Source organism: Callithrix jacchus, chromosome 20 (genome assembly GCF_049354715.1).
Source record: "Callithrix jacchus isolate 240 chromosome 20, calJac240_pri, whole genome shotgun sequence".
NCBI classification, from domain to species: Eukaryota; Metazoa; Chordata; class Mammalia; order Primates; family Cebidae; genus Callithrix; species Callithrix jacchus.
Window position 1 is genome coordinate 30,785,598 of NC_133521.1, and position 15,234 is coordinate 30,800,831.

Consider the following 15,234-nt stretch of genomic DNA (forward strand, 5'->3'; position numbering starts at 1 on the left):
GGTCTGGGGGGTGGTCATGTGCATTCCTTGCAAAGGGGGAGTTCTGTGGTCAAATAAGCTTGGGAAATACTGGTTCAAAAGCAGGTGACTCTCCAAGCAATGGAGTGCAAGCAGCATTTTCCTATGACCACAGACCCCCGACTCCACAGAGCATCCACTGGGATCCATGTTTTGTGGATCCCAGTTTGATAAATGGTGCTGAGGGTATCTGAGACTCACTGCATGTTTGGAGCATGATGTGTTTACAGGGCTTTAGAAGGATTGTCCTGGGAGCCACATGTGAGTTGAACTGGAGACAGAGGATGAGATAAGTGGTGCAGGTCAGGTAGCGGAAATGCCCAGTGCAGTAAGGGTCAGGGAGACTGACCATCTCCACAGGCAGGGTCAGGTGATGTATGAGGGTGATGCTGACCTGGAACAGCCCAGGTGGTCAGAAATTAAGGAAATGGCAGAAATGGGAGATGGTCAAAAGGAAGACACTGAAGTGCTTTTTGATTGACTGGCTGTTGATGGTTAGGTGAGACACTGAGGAATCTCATTTGTGTTCCTCCAAAGCTGTACTGAGGAAATTGGGAGAATTATGATTCTTTGATGGAAATGCACAAGTCAGGAGTCCTGAGTTTAACTGCTAGCTTTGCCAATAGCAGTATGCCCTTAAGCCCTATGATCTCCCTTGGCTTCAGTTGACTTGTACACAAACAGGGTATTGCAGGTAAGTCACATCCTTTTTGATCTACAAATTCTGACTCCAATTTAAGATCAGACTCTGAGCTTCTTGAAGTCAGGGAGGTCCTTTTCGTCATTTGTGCCCAGTGCCAGTGAATGAATGAATGAATGAATGAATGCATGAACAAATGCAAATCAACAAATGATGATGAGTTTGGCTCTGAACATGTTGAATTTAAGATGACTATAGATATTCCAAACGTTTTGCAAATCTAGGACTAAAATTTATGGGAGGGAATTCAATACCAGAAGCAAGATTTGTGAGTGTTCTGTGGAGATCTTCACTGAAGCCATGAAAAGCAGATGGAAACTCTAACAGCAGAGCAAAAAGGAAAATGACAGAGGGCTGAAGAGGGTCTCCAGGCACCCACATTTAGAGGCTCTGCGAGAGAGGGGAAGCTGTGACTTCGCAAAGAAGGCATCAGGAGGAGCGCTGGCCAGCTGAGAGCCTGTCATGGCTTGTATCTCTGTCTGCACCGAACACACATGGTTCAGCGCCATTTGTTTCTGAAGCGTCTCTTCTGAATCTTGCTCACTATCAGGTCATTTGTGCTAAGTGGCTACTACTTAATTTCTGACAGTGGAGTTATGCCTCAGTGATTGGTTATTTCTTAGGTGTGATTCCTTTTAATTAGTTTGTTGATGTGAGTTGAGTTCACAGTAGAAACAGAGATGACTGGAACCAAGCAGTGTTTCCTGCTAATCTAAGAAGCAGTCTCTAATTGATACCCTGCTCAAAAAATGAACAGAAAAGAAAAGGGTGATGAAGAGGCTTAGAGACCACCTTGCTTTCTGATGGAGTCTTCAGCTTCTGACCACTGAGGAAAGCCATTGTGTTCAAAAGAGGTAAACTTAAAAAGAAAAACTAAAACTATTACCTCAAGGTCTGGAAAGAAATAAGAAACATATGCTTACTTTCTCAGACCTCTACCTCTCCATCTCGCTTCTTCAGATACATCAGGGAAAACAAAAGGTTAGTTTAGCCCTAGTTGTATTCCCTGCCTATCGAGTATTTTATAGAAGCATTGTTCTTGTTTCTGAGGCTTTTTCAATTTAAAGCAAGGAGTTTCAAGATCAGGAGATTAGCCCCGTCCCTAAGTTGCCAAGAGGTAGTGACTGGTTTGAATTTAAATAAAATTTCGTGAATAGTATCATGTAAGAAGCAGTTTGATTCAATGCTATAAGAATGCCAGACTCTAAACTCTAGAACTGCATTTCCTTCCTCTTCCCTTCCACCTGCCAACCACATGGCCACAGGTTGCTTCCCTTCTGTCACCTCATTGTCATGTTCATCATTTAATGAGGCCGTAGGATCCATTGATCAAGCCTTGAGGAGTTAGTCTTGGGCATCCTGGGCATTGATGTCACTGCACAGTACCAGGCCTGCTTGCTTCCCTCTCTTCCTTGTGATCTGAACAGAGGGAGGCTGGTGGCTGCTCCTGGGCTCAGAGGCGGGAATTTGTCTTTTGAGAGACCCCAAAAGTGTTCATTGGTGGAGAAAGGGAGTATGGACCCAGAGTACATTAGTCTGTTCTCAGGCTGCTGATAAAGACATACCTGAGACTGGGTAATTTATAAAGGAAAGAGGTTTAATGGACTCACAGTTAGTTCCACGTGGCTGGGGAGGCCTCATAATCATACCAGAAAGTGAAAGGCATGTCTTACATGTTGGCAGACAAAGAATGAGAACCAAGTGAAAGGGGTTTCCCTTTATAAAACCATCAGATCTCATGAGACTTATTCACTATCATGAGAACAGTAGGGGGGAAACCACCCCCATGATTCAATTATCTCCCATTGGGTCCCTCCCACAACATGTGGGAGTTATGGGAGCACAATTCAAGTTGAGATTTGGTTGGGGACACAGCCAAACCATATCAAAGAGTGGCCACAGGTAGAAAAGAGCCCAGTACTTGATAGTTTGTTTGCATTTTTGAAGCATCCAAAGAATTGTTTTTCTGGTCATTAAAGCATGGAGCATGTTATCATTGTTATGTCAAGTTTCTCGTTAGTCTACATTTTTCCATTATTCCTTGCCTAAGGAAGGTACTGGGTTCTGTAGAATACTGATCATTCTCAAGCCACCTGCTCCCAAATGGGTTTTTCCACCTTTGGAAAAGAACTGCAAAATTGAAGTTCTATTATGCATGTTTTGTGCCTTCCAGAAAATCAAGTAGAACTGGCTACTTTCAGAAATGTAATATCCTATTTGTATTGGAAAGGCTCTGGCTTTACAGAATTTTGACAGTCTTATTCTGTTATTTTATCTGCTTGTGTCCCTTGGATACCGTGAAAGAGAGAGAGATTAAAAGACAAAAAACAGTCCTGAGAATTGAGAGGCCAAAGAATATCATAGGGCAGAAAGAGAGAATTAAGCTTTTGCTTTCCATGGGCATCGAGGAGTCCTCTGAGAAATGGCAGCACAAATGTGCTGGCCTTGTTTCTGAACCCCGATGCTGCTGGCTTAGGTCACCAATTTTCTGAATACCGAATGCTTGATATTTTCTCAAAAAGAAAAGTCTGATAATTTAAAGGTATTTACCTAAACTGGTCTTAGTGATTGGTGGACATCAGTGAGCAGAGGAACATTTCTGCTTCTGTTAGCAAGTATCTCCTCTATTAAAGAAAACTTCATCTGGTATCCCTAGGGAAGCTTAAGCCTAATTTAACTAAGCCTTAAAAAGAGAGAGAAACTTGATAATTTCTTTATTACCATATAAGTAATAGTAAACCATGCTTCGTCGTCATCTAAGCCTGCAGAAAACGTGCTGTTCCAGCAATTCAGACTTTGAGAGCACAGCTCAAATTTAGTTTACTTTATTTTTCCCAAGTGGGCATAGCATGTGAGCTCAGCAGAACCAGGTTGGGTGGAAGCCCAGATGGCTACCAAAGAAGAAAGACCCAGCTTTTCACTCCACACTCCTTCCACTTCTCCTACCGTTATAGCCTTGAGTCACATTGCAAACATGTGGAAGCTGACTCTTTGGAAATGGAAACCAGAAAGGAGAAGGAAGGACAGGGATCTGCTGAGCGCAAACTGTCCTTGACAAGTCACAGCTTCCCCATCAGTGTGGTTTTCCCATTCCTCGGCCTTTCAGTCCCTTGTGCCCAGCCACACTTTTCCCAATTGTTCTGGTACATTCGCTGCTGTATTGCAGAACCAGTATAGGTAGCAGGAGGCCTGGGGAAGCCTTAGAAACAGCATGGTTCCTCAGGGCTCATTAAATAAGTTAACAGCCTTCCTTGCTAGACAAGACACAGTTCTGTTCTCCCCAGAGAAAGGTATGAACATCACACACAACTACCTCCGCTCTACAGAACCTATGGTTCTAAGTGGACTTTTCACTGTATTTGGGTTGGAAGTGAGATCAAGATGGAATACACCTTTTGTGAAGCTTCCTCTGACAGAGGTGAAATCTTAGAGCACTGTCTTTGAAACTTTTATGGTCATTATTTTTGAGAATCATAACTTTACTTGATTCATAGTTTCTTGTTCCAGGAAAATAATGAAGCAGAAAAATCCCCTTGCCTGTTATGTGTCAATTTGAACTTTTCTCTCAATGATAACTAGGAGAGTTTAGCTTCAATTTTTTAGCTTCTATTTATTTTTCTGTTTCTCTTTAAGACAACTGCTGTCTGCCCTGGGTGACGTTACAGAGGGCCATGATTTCTCTTATTGATCTGGAAGAATCTAGATGAGCAATTGTGGGTAATGGAACAGATTATAGAAGCTATAATCTGTGATTCTTTTTTCTTATTCTTTGATAGAAATGTGGCTTTTAGAGCATGCTTTCATTTCCCAAGAGAAATTCTTTATGTTGATATTTTTCTAATATTTTAAGAAAAACTATAAGGCAGCTGAAAATATTTGTTTATATAGTCAAGAACATTTCCATTTGGGTGAAACAGGGTGGAATTCATCACCTATTATAATTACTCTTGATGTCATTATTCACCCCCCTGCTCTGCGCTGGCTGGATGGTGACCTTCACCACACCAGGATAGCTTCATACAGCTCTACCGTGCATTTCTCAAGACTGCAACATATGAACGTTCACTTTGCCATCCAAAAGAACCTCCCCTGAGTCACCTTCCAGAAGTGGCTGGAAGGATACGAACACGCAGGGTGTCATGCTGTGTTTAGCAGACAGGCACACCAGGTCTTATGAAGCCTGCTTGAGTTGCAGTATTTTTCAATTTCTTCTGGCCTTTTTTATAATGTTGTGGAAAGGGTGAGGCCTGACTCTTTTTATAATTACAGTGGGTTTAGGGAAGCTAGGGAAAAAAATACTACAGATCTTAGCTCTGCCACTTACTATTGGCCTGGCTTTGGATAAGATACTTCTTTTTGCCTAGATTTTCTCATCTTTAAAGTGATAATACTACGTCCCAAGGTGGTAATGATTGAACTAGTTAATGTGTATAAGCACTTAACACAGTAGGGGGACAGGAGCGCTCAGTGGGTGGTTATACATATTGTGATTGTAGTGAAACACACTTGTCTCTTGTCAGATTACAGAGGATGACTGGTAATTACAGCACTTGAATGGGCAAACATGTAGATCACTCTTCCAAATGTAAGTTGGGAAATAGAATGCAACTATTTTAATTGATAAATGTAAAAGCTGAGTCATTGTAAATTACTTTTCAGATAAACCAGGTAAGTTAAATGTGTATATAACTTTCTGTTCTTGCACTTTGGGTTTTTTTTTTTTTTTAACAAGATTTGTAAGAAATAGTCTTTCAAAGGAGAAGTGAGGGAGAAACAAAGGGAAGGAGGTAGAGGGTTAATAAGAGAGAGGGAAAGGAAAGCCATTTTTATAAAAGATTTTTGTTTAAGGATTTTCAAGGGAGTTTTTTTTAAGCCCCTTTACATATTTTTGATAAAATTTTTTAAAGGTGAACACTTTTAAATGACACGTTTCTCGTGATCATATTTGTCATCTGTCACAAACCAGTGCTGTTTGTTCATAGACAGCTTTCAGAAAGTCTCAGAACTGTGGCCATCGAGTCACTTGGTTGTTTATTCTTGCTCCAGAAGGAAGCATAAAGTTCCACATCCAGAGATACTTAATAAATTGGGTAAAAATCTCAATATGGGAATTAGCTTTAGGCTTCAAAATTTAAAGTTGATTTTTTCTAGCAGGTCATTTTATTAATAAGTAAAATGCAATTACTTTACTCATTACGGATCTGAAGGAAAAACATTAAGACCAAGAAAGAATATAATTACAATATAACTGAAGGCCATTTTGACAATTATTTTCAACCAGCAAGGTCACAGTCATTTACAAATTGAATCCTGTGTATTCAACTTCTCATTTGGAGCAGGAAAATGGGCAGTCATGGGAGAGGGGTCGTGTGTAGAAGGCTCGCAGAATGGGGGACCCAGATCTATGTGATGAGGCAGGTTTTGTAGAACCGGGAAGAAGGGATATTGATGTCAGAGCCAGAAGAGAAATTTCTGGATGTTTTGATTTTCAGAAATGTTAGAACTGAGTAATAAAGAAAGAAGGATTTTTTTTTCGGAGATGTAAATGACATGGAAGTTAATTTCAGAAGTGTTGGAGAAGTCATATGAAATCTTTCAAAGACGTGAAACTGGAAGGTGGGGTCTAAAGTTGAGGCTTATCACCTATTTCCAAGGTTTGCACTCCAATTTGCTAGAAAATGCTATATTGAGATTTTGCTATAAGGGAATAGAAGTTCTTTCTCTTTTACTTGAATCCCAACTGAAAAATAGAAATATTCTGTATGTTCCTAACTCCTTCAAATGACCTAACATTGAAAGCATCCCTCTGTGAGAGGAAATCAAATAAGCATGCTGTTTTCAGATACACACAACCTTTTTAATACGGGGTACCTGCTCCAAGCCCCGGAGAGGGTTTTAGAATAAATAGGGTTTGTCCTCACTTTATAGCTCTGGCTCGGCGAAGGCTGCAAGTTACAAGTATATGTCACAGGCAGAATAAGACAGCTGCAGCCAACAATAAGTAAGCACTGAGCCCACAGCTCCATTTGCTCGGTCTGAACCTATGGACTCAGATTTCCTTGCACTTGTCTTCTCACCAAGCAGAAGGGCTTCTCCATCTCCCGAGAGCATCTGGATCAGATGAGCTCTCATCAATCACATCTGAATGTCAATTGTCAATGTTCCCTCTTCTGGGGAAATTCCAGTCACCTCTGTGAAGTGTATCTGTCACCACACACTCCCATCCCACCAGTTTTGCTAATCAGACCTCTTTGATGATGGCAGTCCAAGAGTGCTTCTGAGAGAGAACTGAAGTGTGTTACCCTCTTCTGCACATGGCCCTGGATTCTCTTGCTGGGATCATGCTTTTGAAAGCTTTCCAGTCCACTCCAAACCATAAGACCCTTGCCCACATGTACTGAGCTTATGTGATTTCCAGTGGGGGCCACTTCCTACAATTCTGGTGAGAATTCTCTAGCCTGGGTTCTCTCAGGATGCAAGATGGTCCCTGGCCCTTTGGTCAGTCAATTTGTGTAGGAGCAGTTTAGCTGTGTCCATTCTCCAAACAGCAGAGTCTAAACCCACCAAGTGAATACGTGTGTGTCATGGGTGAGTAAGAAGCCCAGAATTTCGGTAGTCCTGAGATGAGATACCTACTGATACACCATTGATTGGCTGAGCTGCCTCATCTGCCTGGCCTTACCATTGAGTCTAGCCATGAGTGTTTCCAACACTCCATATCACTAAAACTCCTACCAATCAAAAGGGGCCAGGCATGCATCATTTATGAGAAGAGAACAGATATTTATTTCAAGATTTGGAAATATGCCACAGTGAAATGCCTCAATGAATTAGAGTGTTCAGAACTTCTCTCTTCCCCATATTATCTCATAGGTCTCTTTGGACTCTACAGTTGTATGACTTTGGAGGTTTTGGATGAAGAGAAAATGGTAGAAGTAGATTGCAAAGATGAATAGGTGTCTGCTAATGACTACACAATGTGCAAAGTATTGTGCAGTCATTAGCAGACGCCTATTCATCTGTGATATTGATTCAGGAAATGTTTGTTGCTGATTCAACAAATATTTATTGAGTACCTACTAAGAGCCATGAAGAATGAAGTCTCCATGAGGGTAGTTGCTGTTCTACTCCTAACCAAACCAGAGTAAGCCATCTCTGGGCTGATCTGGGGATGTAAGATCTAAAGGAAACTAGGCTGTATAAGACATTTAAAAATGTATATTCAGTACCTACTCACTATCTGCCCAATGTGTTCCCAGTACCAGGGCTTCATAGAAGCAGAAAGGTGTGGGCCATGACTGCAGGGAACTCATACCTTAGTAGGATGGTAAACATGTGTACAAACATTTTAAAATATATGTGGGGAGTGCTATGTCTATATAAATAAAGTCCAGTGGGGTCACAGAGGAAGAAGTACTTGACTTCCACGCTCCTGACTTTTGAGGTGACAGCATAAGGAAACATTCTTATTCTATAAAAACATAGCCATGGCCCGAGGTGTCATACCTGCCTGATAGTCACAGCCCTCTCCTTTACTACGTTAAGCCCTGTGCCACCGTCATTCTGAAGTCAGGAGAGACACTGCCTGCAAAGCGTACTAATCAGACTGATTGTATTAATAAATAAACCCAAATTGGTTCTAGATTTTTATTTTCCCCCTCTTGTTTGATATCTGCATTTTTAAGTCCTTTTGTTATTTTCTAAATTCTTTATTCCAGAAGTATGTTCATTTCTAGCCAGACTGCAAATAGAGAATGCACCAGGGACTGTCTGGAGCTGGAGCCTAATTATTTATCAAGTTGCCTTTCCTTAGTTTTCTATTTAGCTGGTGGGACTGTTTATAGATTTTTGGATGTGTTGATCATTTATGCTCATTTAGCCCTATTTACAAAAATCACATGAAAACCATATGCCTTTTCCACTTTTCAATACTTTCATCTTAGTCCTTCTGAGTAGCACAAAAATAACATCCATCATAGTAATTAGTTATTTACTGAGTTCTGCCTAAGCAAGGGGGAATGCATTTGACCTGCATGACTTTGTCAGACCTTAGGAAATCCTTTGAGGCAAGTGCCATCAGCATCTCCTTTTACAGCCTTGAGAAGCTAATAGACTGAAGATTACATAGTTAAAAAAATTTAATCAAAGAATACCTAACAAGGAGATTCTAATAGATTGCATTTTGCATTATCATTTTAAAACTTGGTTTCATCATTATGAGTTTTGGGTGGTTCAGATCAAAGGGAGAAATACCACACAGGCGCAGAAGCAGGGTTTGACCAAGTCATTGTTCTACCTCGGACCATGGCTATGTTTTTGTAGAATAAGAATGTTTCCTTATGCTGTCACCTCAAAAGTCAGGAACATGGAAGTCAAGTACTTCTTCCTTTGTGACCCCGCTGGACTTTATTTATATAGACATAGCACTTCCCACATATACTGTAAAATGTTTGTACATATGTTTATCATCCCACTTAGGTATGAGTTCCCTGCAGTCATGGCCCACACCTTTCTGCTTCTATGAAGCCTTGGTACTGGGAACACATTGGGCAGTGAATAGTCACTGAATATACATTTCAAAATGTCTTATACATCCTAGTTTCCCTTAGTAACTCACTATGTATTCATAAATTCACTAAAGTTATCTTTGAAGTTTGTTTCCAACTTGTACCACCTCATAAGTTACCAAGAAGTATATGTTCACTATCTGCTGGATGAAAGAATGCTTTCTTGTATTTGTTAGAAAAATGTTCCTTTTTAAGTTTCCTGGAATTGAACCCTTGTACATTGTTGGTGGAAATGTAGATTAGTATAGACGTTATGGAAAACAGTATAGAGATTCCTCAAAAAATCAAAAATAGAAGTGTCATGGGATCCAGCAATCCCGCATCTGGTGTATGCCCAAAGGAAATGAAATCAGGATCTCAGAGACGTCTCTGCACCTCCATGTTCACTGCAGCATTATTCACAATGGCCAAGCTATGGAAGCAACCTAAGTGTCCATTGACAGATGAATGAATAAAGAAGTGTATACATACAATTTAATATTATTCAGCCTTACTAAGAAGGAGTTCCTGTCACTCATGACAACATTGATGAAACTGGAGGACATTGTGCTAAATGAAATAAGCCAGACACAGAAAGACAAATATCACATGATCTCACTTATATGTTTGTGAAATCTTGAAAAAAAAAAAAGTCAAACTCATAGAAACAGTTTGGTAAGATATTGGTGGTTACAAGGCATAGGCGCATGGGGAGTGTTGGTCAAAGGGTACAAACTTTAGTTATAAGTTCTGGAGACCTAATATAGCGCATGATGACTATAGTTAATGATAATGTATGATATGCTGGGCGCTTGGTAAGAGAGTAGACAGACCACGTGCTCCCACCACACACCTACAAGTTAACTATGTGAGGAGATGGATATGTTAATTTCCTTGACTGCAGTAATCATTTCACTATGCAAATGTATATCAAAATATGTTGTATATTTTAATATATACAATTTTGTGAAAAAAAATTTCATGGAGTTATAATGCAGTAACACTTAAAAGGAGTGTCTTTCTTTTGTCCTATTGTTTTCTAATGATTCTATCATGTTTTTCAGGAAGGTGATGTCTGGCCCAATTCATCAGCTGAAATCACCGTGTACTTTAACCCACTAGAAGCCAAGCTCTATCAACAGACCATTTACTGCGACATTTCAGGTAGTGACCTCCGCCAAGTAGTAAACTCAGGTTACCAAGTGCCCAGAGCATGAAGTGTGGTGCCTGAGTATGTGTGTGTGCACACATGTGCATGTGCATGTGTGATGAAGCCATGAGCAGTGCACAATATCAATTAGGGGAATTACGGAGCCAAGCCATGCCCCCTCACTTCTTTCTAGAAGAGATTGAACTTTAAAGTGCTTTACAGTTGTGGCAGTATGTGGGAGAAATGGGAACTGTATTAGTCCATTTTCATACTGCTGAGAACTGCCAGAAACTGTGCAATTGATAATTGAAAGAGATTTAATTGACTCACAATTCAGCCTGGCTGGGGAGACCTCAGGAAATGTACAATCGTGGTGAAAGGTGAAGAGGAAGCAATGCACCTTCTTCACAAGGCAACAGGAGGAAGAAGTGCTGAGCAAAGTGGGAAAGAGCCCCTTATAAAACCATCAGCTCTCATGAACTCACTATCACAAAAACAGCATGGGAAAACTGCCACCATTATTCTATTACCTCTACCTGGTCTCTCCCCTGACATGTTGGAATTATGGGGATTACAATTCAAGATGAGATTTGGGTGGGGACACAAAGCCTAACCGTATCAGGGACCATGACTTTTAGATCAGTAAGAATGTTGCTTGCAACAAATTCCCACAAGCTCATTTTTTTGTTCCTTTTATAGTATTTGATTACTAATTTTTTTCTTAAGTTTTACCAAAATAATGCCAAAGGGGATGGAAAGGCAGCCTGGCAGAGGCCAGAGCAACCAGGAGGGTGTACAGGTGGGGTGGCAACCTGATGATGACACCAGAAGATTTGATACATACAGGGAATTAAGCAAAAAAGTAAATCCATTGAGGCTGATGGGGGTGCTGACAGTATTTCTCACTATTGGAGGAAGGAGATACAAACTTGGAGAAGAAGGTGAAGCCAAACACTTTGAAATTGGAATGTAATTAGTATTTTTTTGTTCCATCAACTTTACATAGTCTCTTGATGTGTAAGGATATTGGTGCCTGTAACTAGGTTACCCCTGAACAGTCCACTCGCCTTCTCCCCCAGCCTCCGTGAGCTGTTCCACTTTTACATAATCATTATTGATAACCATTGTTAAGTCTTCTTCTTACATAAATATTACACACCGAAGGGCCAATTGGATTCTGGGATTACATTTTATCTAGTTTGTTCAGTCACTCGAAGAATGTCCCTAAGGCCTGTATCAAGTATACTCTTTCTTTACCAATTTACCAGTTACTCACAATTATGCCTCATTTTAGTTTACTTCATAACTCTCTGTACAGCTTTTGATCTCCCCCCATGGTTTCTAATTCTTTATTTCTTCATTGCTGTCTAATGTCAGAATTTGTTCTCTTCTCTTTGAAGACACTTCTCAGCCTATCAACTTCTTATTTTAATTCAGATCAGTCACCTCCTGAACAAACACTTGTTATCCAGAAGTTTTTAAAAATGTATATTTCTATGTGTTCAGTCATACCTTTTCATTCTCAGTTTGCTCAGGTAACTTCCTTGGAAATTATATATATAAAATGTATGTATATAAAATATGGAAGTGGACACTTTGATCCTTGAATTGCTGAAAATACCTAATTTTGTCTTCATACTCACCTAGTAGTTTGACTGACTATAGGTTCCCAGGTTCAAAGTCATTTCTCCCCAGAACACTGGAGAACTTGTGACTTCTTGATTGGAAAAATTCCAAAGGCTGAGGTCATTTAATGTCCTTTCCTTTCTAGGCAGCCTGTTCTTTATCTCTGGATGCTTTCGGGGGTCTTCTTTTCGTATTTGGGGTCTGAAATGCGATGAAGTCGTGTCTGGGAGTGGGTTGTTTCTTATTCATCTTCCTCAGCTTTCTGTGGGCCATTGGCGTCTGATGACTCACATCACCTCAGCTCTGAGAAATGTTGTTTCGTTGATATTCTTTCCTCCATTTTTCCATTTTATTCTTCTGGAAAACCTATGAATCCAGTGTTAGATCTGGACGATTGATCATTTTTTGTCAAAGAACAAGATTTTAATTATCCAACCCTACTAAGAAACGACACTAAATATAATTCAAAGCTATGCCTAGAGAAACACTGATGTTCATGAATCAGGAAAGATGGCAGGAGTGTGCTGTGTAGCTGTGGCTCTGCGCAGCCACCAGCAGACCTGTGGCCAGCACATGCAGCATCATTCCTGGTGTGCAGAGCCACCGCCCTGAGCTTAAATAGTCCATTTGGTACATTACTGCTATTCAAATGGCAGTTTTCCCTTTTATACAGACAACAACAAACCCAAGTTACTCTTGGACTTGAATTGTTTCCCTTTGCAGTTGAAACTTTCCTTGCCTGTCTTGAGCACGTTCAAGAAAGCATTTTGCGACATTGGTTTCAGGGCATCTTCCATTTTGGAACTTTCTTGCTGACGTACAAGCGGGTGTTACTCAAAAACTTGGAATGTTTACTTTTTTGCAGTCAAGGTCAAGCACTGAACGTGGTAAGCATTTGCCAATTGCTTTGCAAGAGACTCAACTCAGTTTTTTTCTGAATCCTTCCTAGCGATTGTTCATTTCCACAATGTTTTTAATTTTCGAGACCTCTTTTGTTCTCTACTCCTGTTTCATAACTAAGTGTTCTTTTATGGATGCAACTTCTTCTCATTGAGCTGAGGATAATCATCTGAACTTTCATTTCTTAAAAAAATAAATCTATGTTCTCTGAATTGCCTGTAATGTCAGCTGTTTGTCTTTCATGCGTTCATGGGTTCCTTCCAATGCCTTCTGATCCATGCCCATTCATGTGTATATAAGAATGCAAAAATGGCTTTCATGTTGATGGTAGCTAGTGCTAAGCTACTTACCTCTGCTGTTTTATGTCTTGGTTTCCCAGGAAACCCAGGTTCCTGTGTTTGTTTTAAACCTGGCGGGGGATGGGGGAAAAGTATAAGACTGCACTGTCAGCAAGAATGTACATCATTTGCATCCTTCAAGTGCAAAAATTCCCCTATTCTGCTACACCCTGCTGTTTTCAGCCCATATTTATGCAGTCACTTTTTTTTCTGTGTAAAAGAGGCTCAGGCGGTCTAAGAATGTGCAGAAAGATGAGCTGCCTGGCCCAAGCCTGTACTACCCTGCATTCTCCCTGAGGTGTGTGTCCTCTCCTGATGATGTTTCCCTCACCTTTCCTCAATATAACCATCACCTCGACTTTCATGATAGTTGTTTTCTTGCTATCATGTATAATTTTACCACCTTCATATTCATCCCTAAGCAAAAGAGTACAGTTTTGCCTGTTTTTGTAATTGATATATTGGTATCTATTTTGAAACTGATGTATATGTGTGTGTATATATATATATACAGGACTCATCCAGTATATCTTATGCTGCTAGCACCAAGAAAATGAAGCTACTCAATAGAAGTTGATTAAATAAATAAGCAAATGGAAACAAAAAATGACTAAGTGGATGAGTCCTGGTTTGATTTGACCTCGCCTTTGCACGTGAGTGTAGAATTCTGCAGACAACCCCAGAATGAATACAGAATGGACTGGAAGTTTTTGGATTGACATAAGTCTGTCTCCACCCTGCAGATCAGCATCACCTACAATGCACAACCTACTAGGTCTAGAGGAATGTTAGCACAGTAGTGTCAGATGTGGGCTGGAAATGCTCCAGTGGCCCCCATGTTGCAGGTGGTGGGACCTCCCTCCCATCTGCAGCTCCCTACAGACGTCGTGCTTGGCCTTATTCCAGAGGGTTGGCTGCTCTCCAGGAGGTTCCCAGCCATCACACAACAAGTCAGATTTCTCTATTGTTTTGTTCGTAATTCTGAATTCTGCCACAGAATTCACATCCTGGGTAAGCCGAATAGTGTAATTTTCCATCTGCACAGCATTCTTCTTTATTTTGTTAGTGGATTATTAAAAGATACACTTGCCAGGGAGGAGCTTTGCTTACATAGTAATTCCATGTTATCTTCCTTATAAATTCTATGCAATTCTTTGTGTCTGTTCAAGAGCTGATGATGATTCCTTACTGTTATCTTTAACAAGTTGGTAAAACCTCCTGGTCTTAGGTCACTAAGAAATTCTTGTTAGATAACAAAAAGCTTCTTCCCTCGTTTTGTTTAGTTTTGTTTTGCTTTGATTTGAGATATATGTGGCCTGTAGAAGCAAATACATCTAGATAATGCTTTCCTCCTCATGTCTTTTTGCCTAATGATAGTATAATTTATATAATGGTTTGAACACATTGTTTTTAAAATATTTCCCAGAGATTACACATAACATTAAATGAAAGATGTCATTCTTTTCATGATTGCGTAGGAATCCATTGTATTTATACACCACAATTTAATTTTTAAACGTGTCATTATTGATAGAATGTAGACTCAGAAAATACATAATACATTTAGTGATAGGCACAGAAGTGGCCTCCCAAAGATGTCCAGATTGTAACCCCCAGAATCTCTGGACAGATTACATTAAATGGCAAAGAGGAATTGGGGCAGCAGATGAAATTTAAGTTACTAATGAGCTGACTTTAGGATAGGGAGACTATCCTGGATCATGTTGGTAGCTCAGTATAATCACAAGGTCCATAAATGTCGAAGAGGTAGGCGGAAGGATTGGTTTCAGTGTCAGAGGGGCGTAATATGAGAAAGTCTCAACCAGTCATTTCTAAACAGTGAAGCCGGACAAGGTAAGCAATTCAGGGAGCCTCTAGAAACTGGAAAAGGCAAGAAAACGAATCCTCCCACCCCAGAGTCTCCAGGAAGGAATGCAGCCCTGCAAATACCCTGAT

The 15,234-nt window shown here is 40.3% G+C and overlaps 1 protein-coding gene across 24 annotated transcripts in view; it reads left to right on the forward strand.

The window, feature by feature from the left end:
* HYDIN (HYDIN axonemal central pair apparatus protein) overlaps nucleotides 1-15,234 on the forward strand; it is a 516,394-nt gene that overhangs the window by 188,563 nt on the left and 312,597 nt on the right. For 23 of the 24 annotated variants that reach the window (XR_008478211.2, XR_013530165.1, XR_013530166.1 and 20 more), the window contains one exon: nucleotides 10,329-10,428. Coding sequence is in view for 19 of the 24 variants with exons in the window: in XM_078357699.1 (XP_078213825.1) it covers nucleotides 10,329-10,428 (100 nt within the window). In the remaining 5 variants the exon portion in view is untranslated. Of the gene's footprint in view, nucleotides 1-4,412; nucleotides 4,432-5,238; nucleotides 5,304-10,328; nucleotides 10,429-15,234 lie in introns of those variants that run through there. The other variant, XM_035282179.3, reaches the window with a different exon arrangement.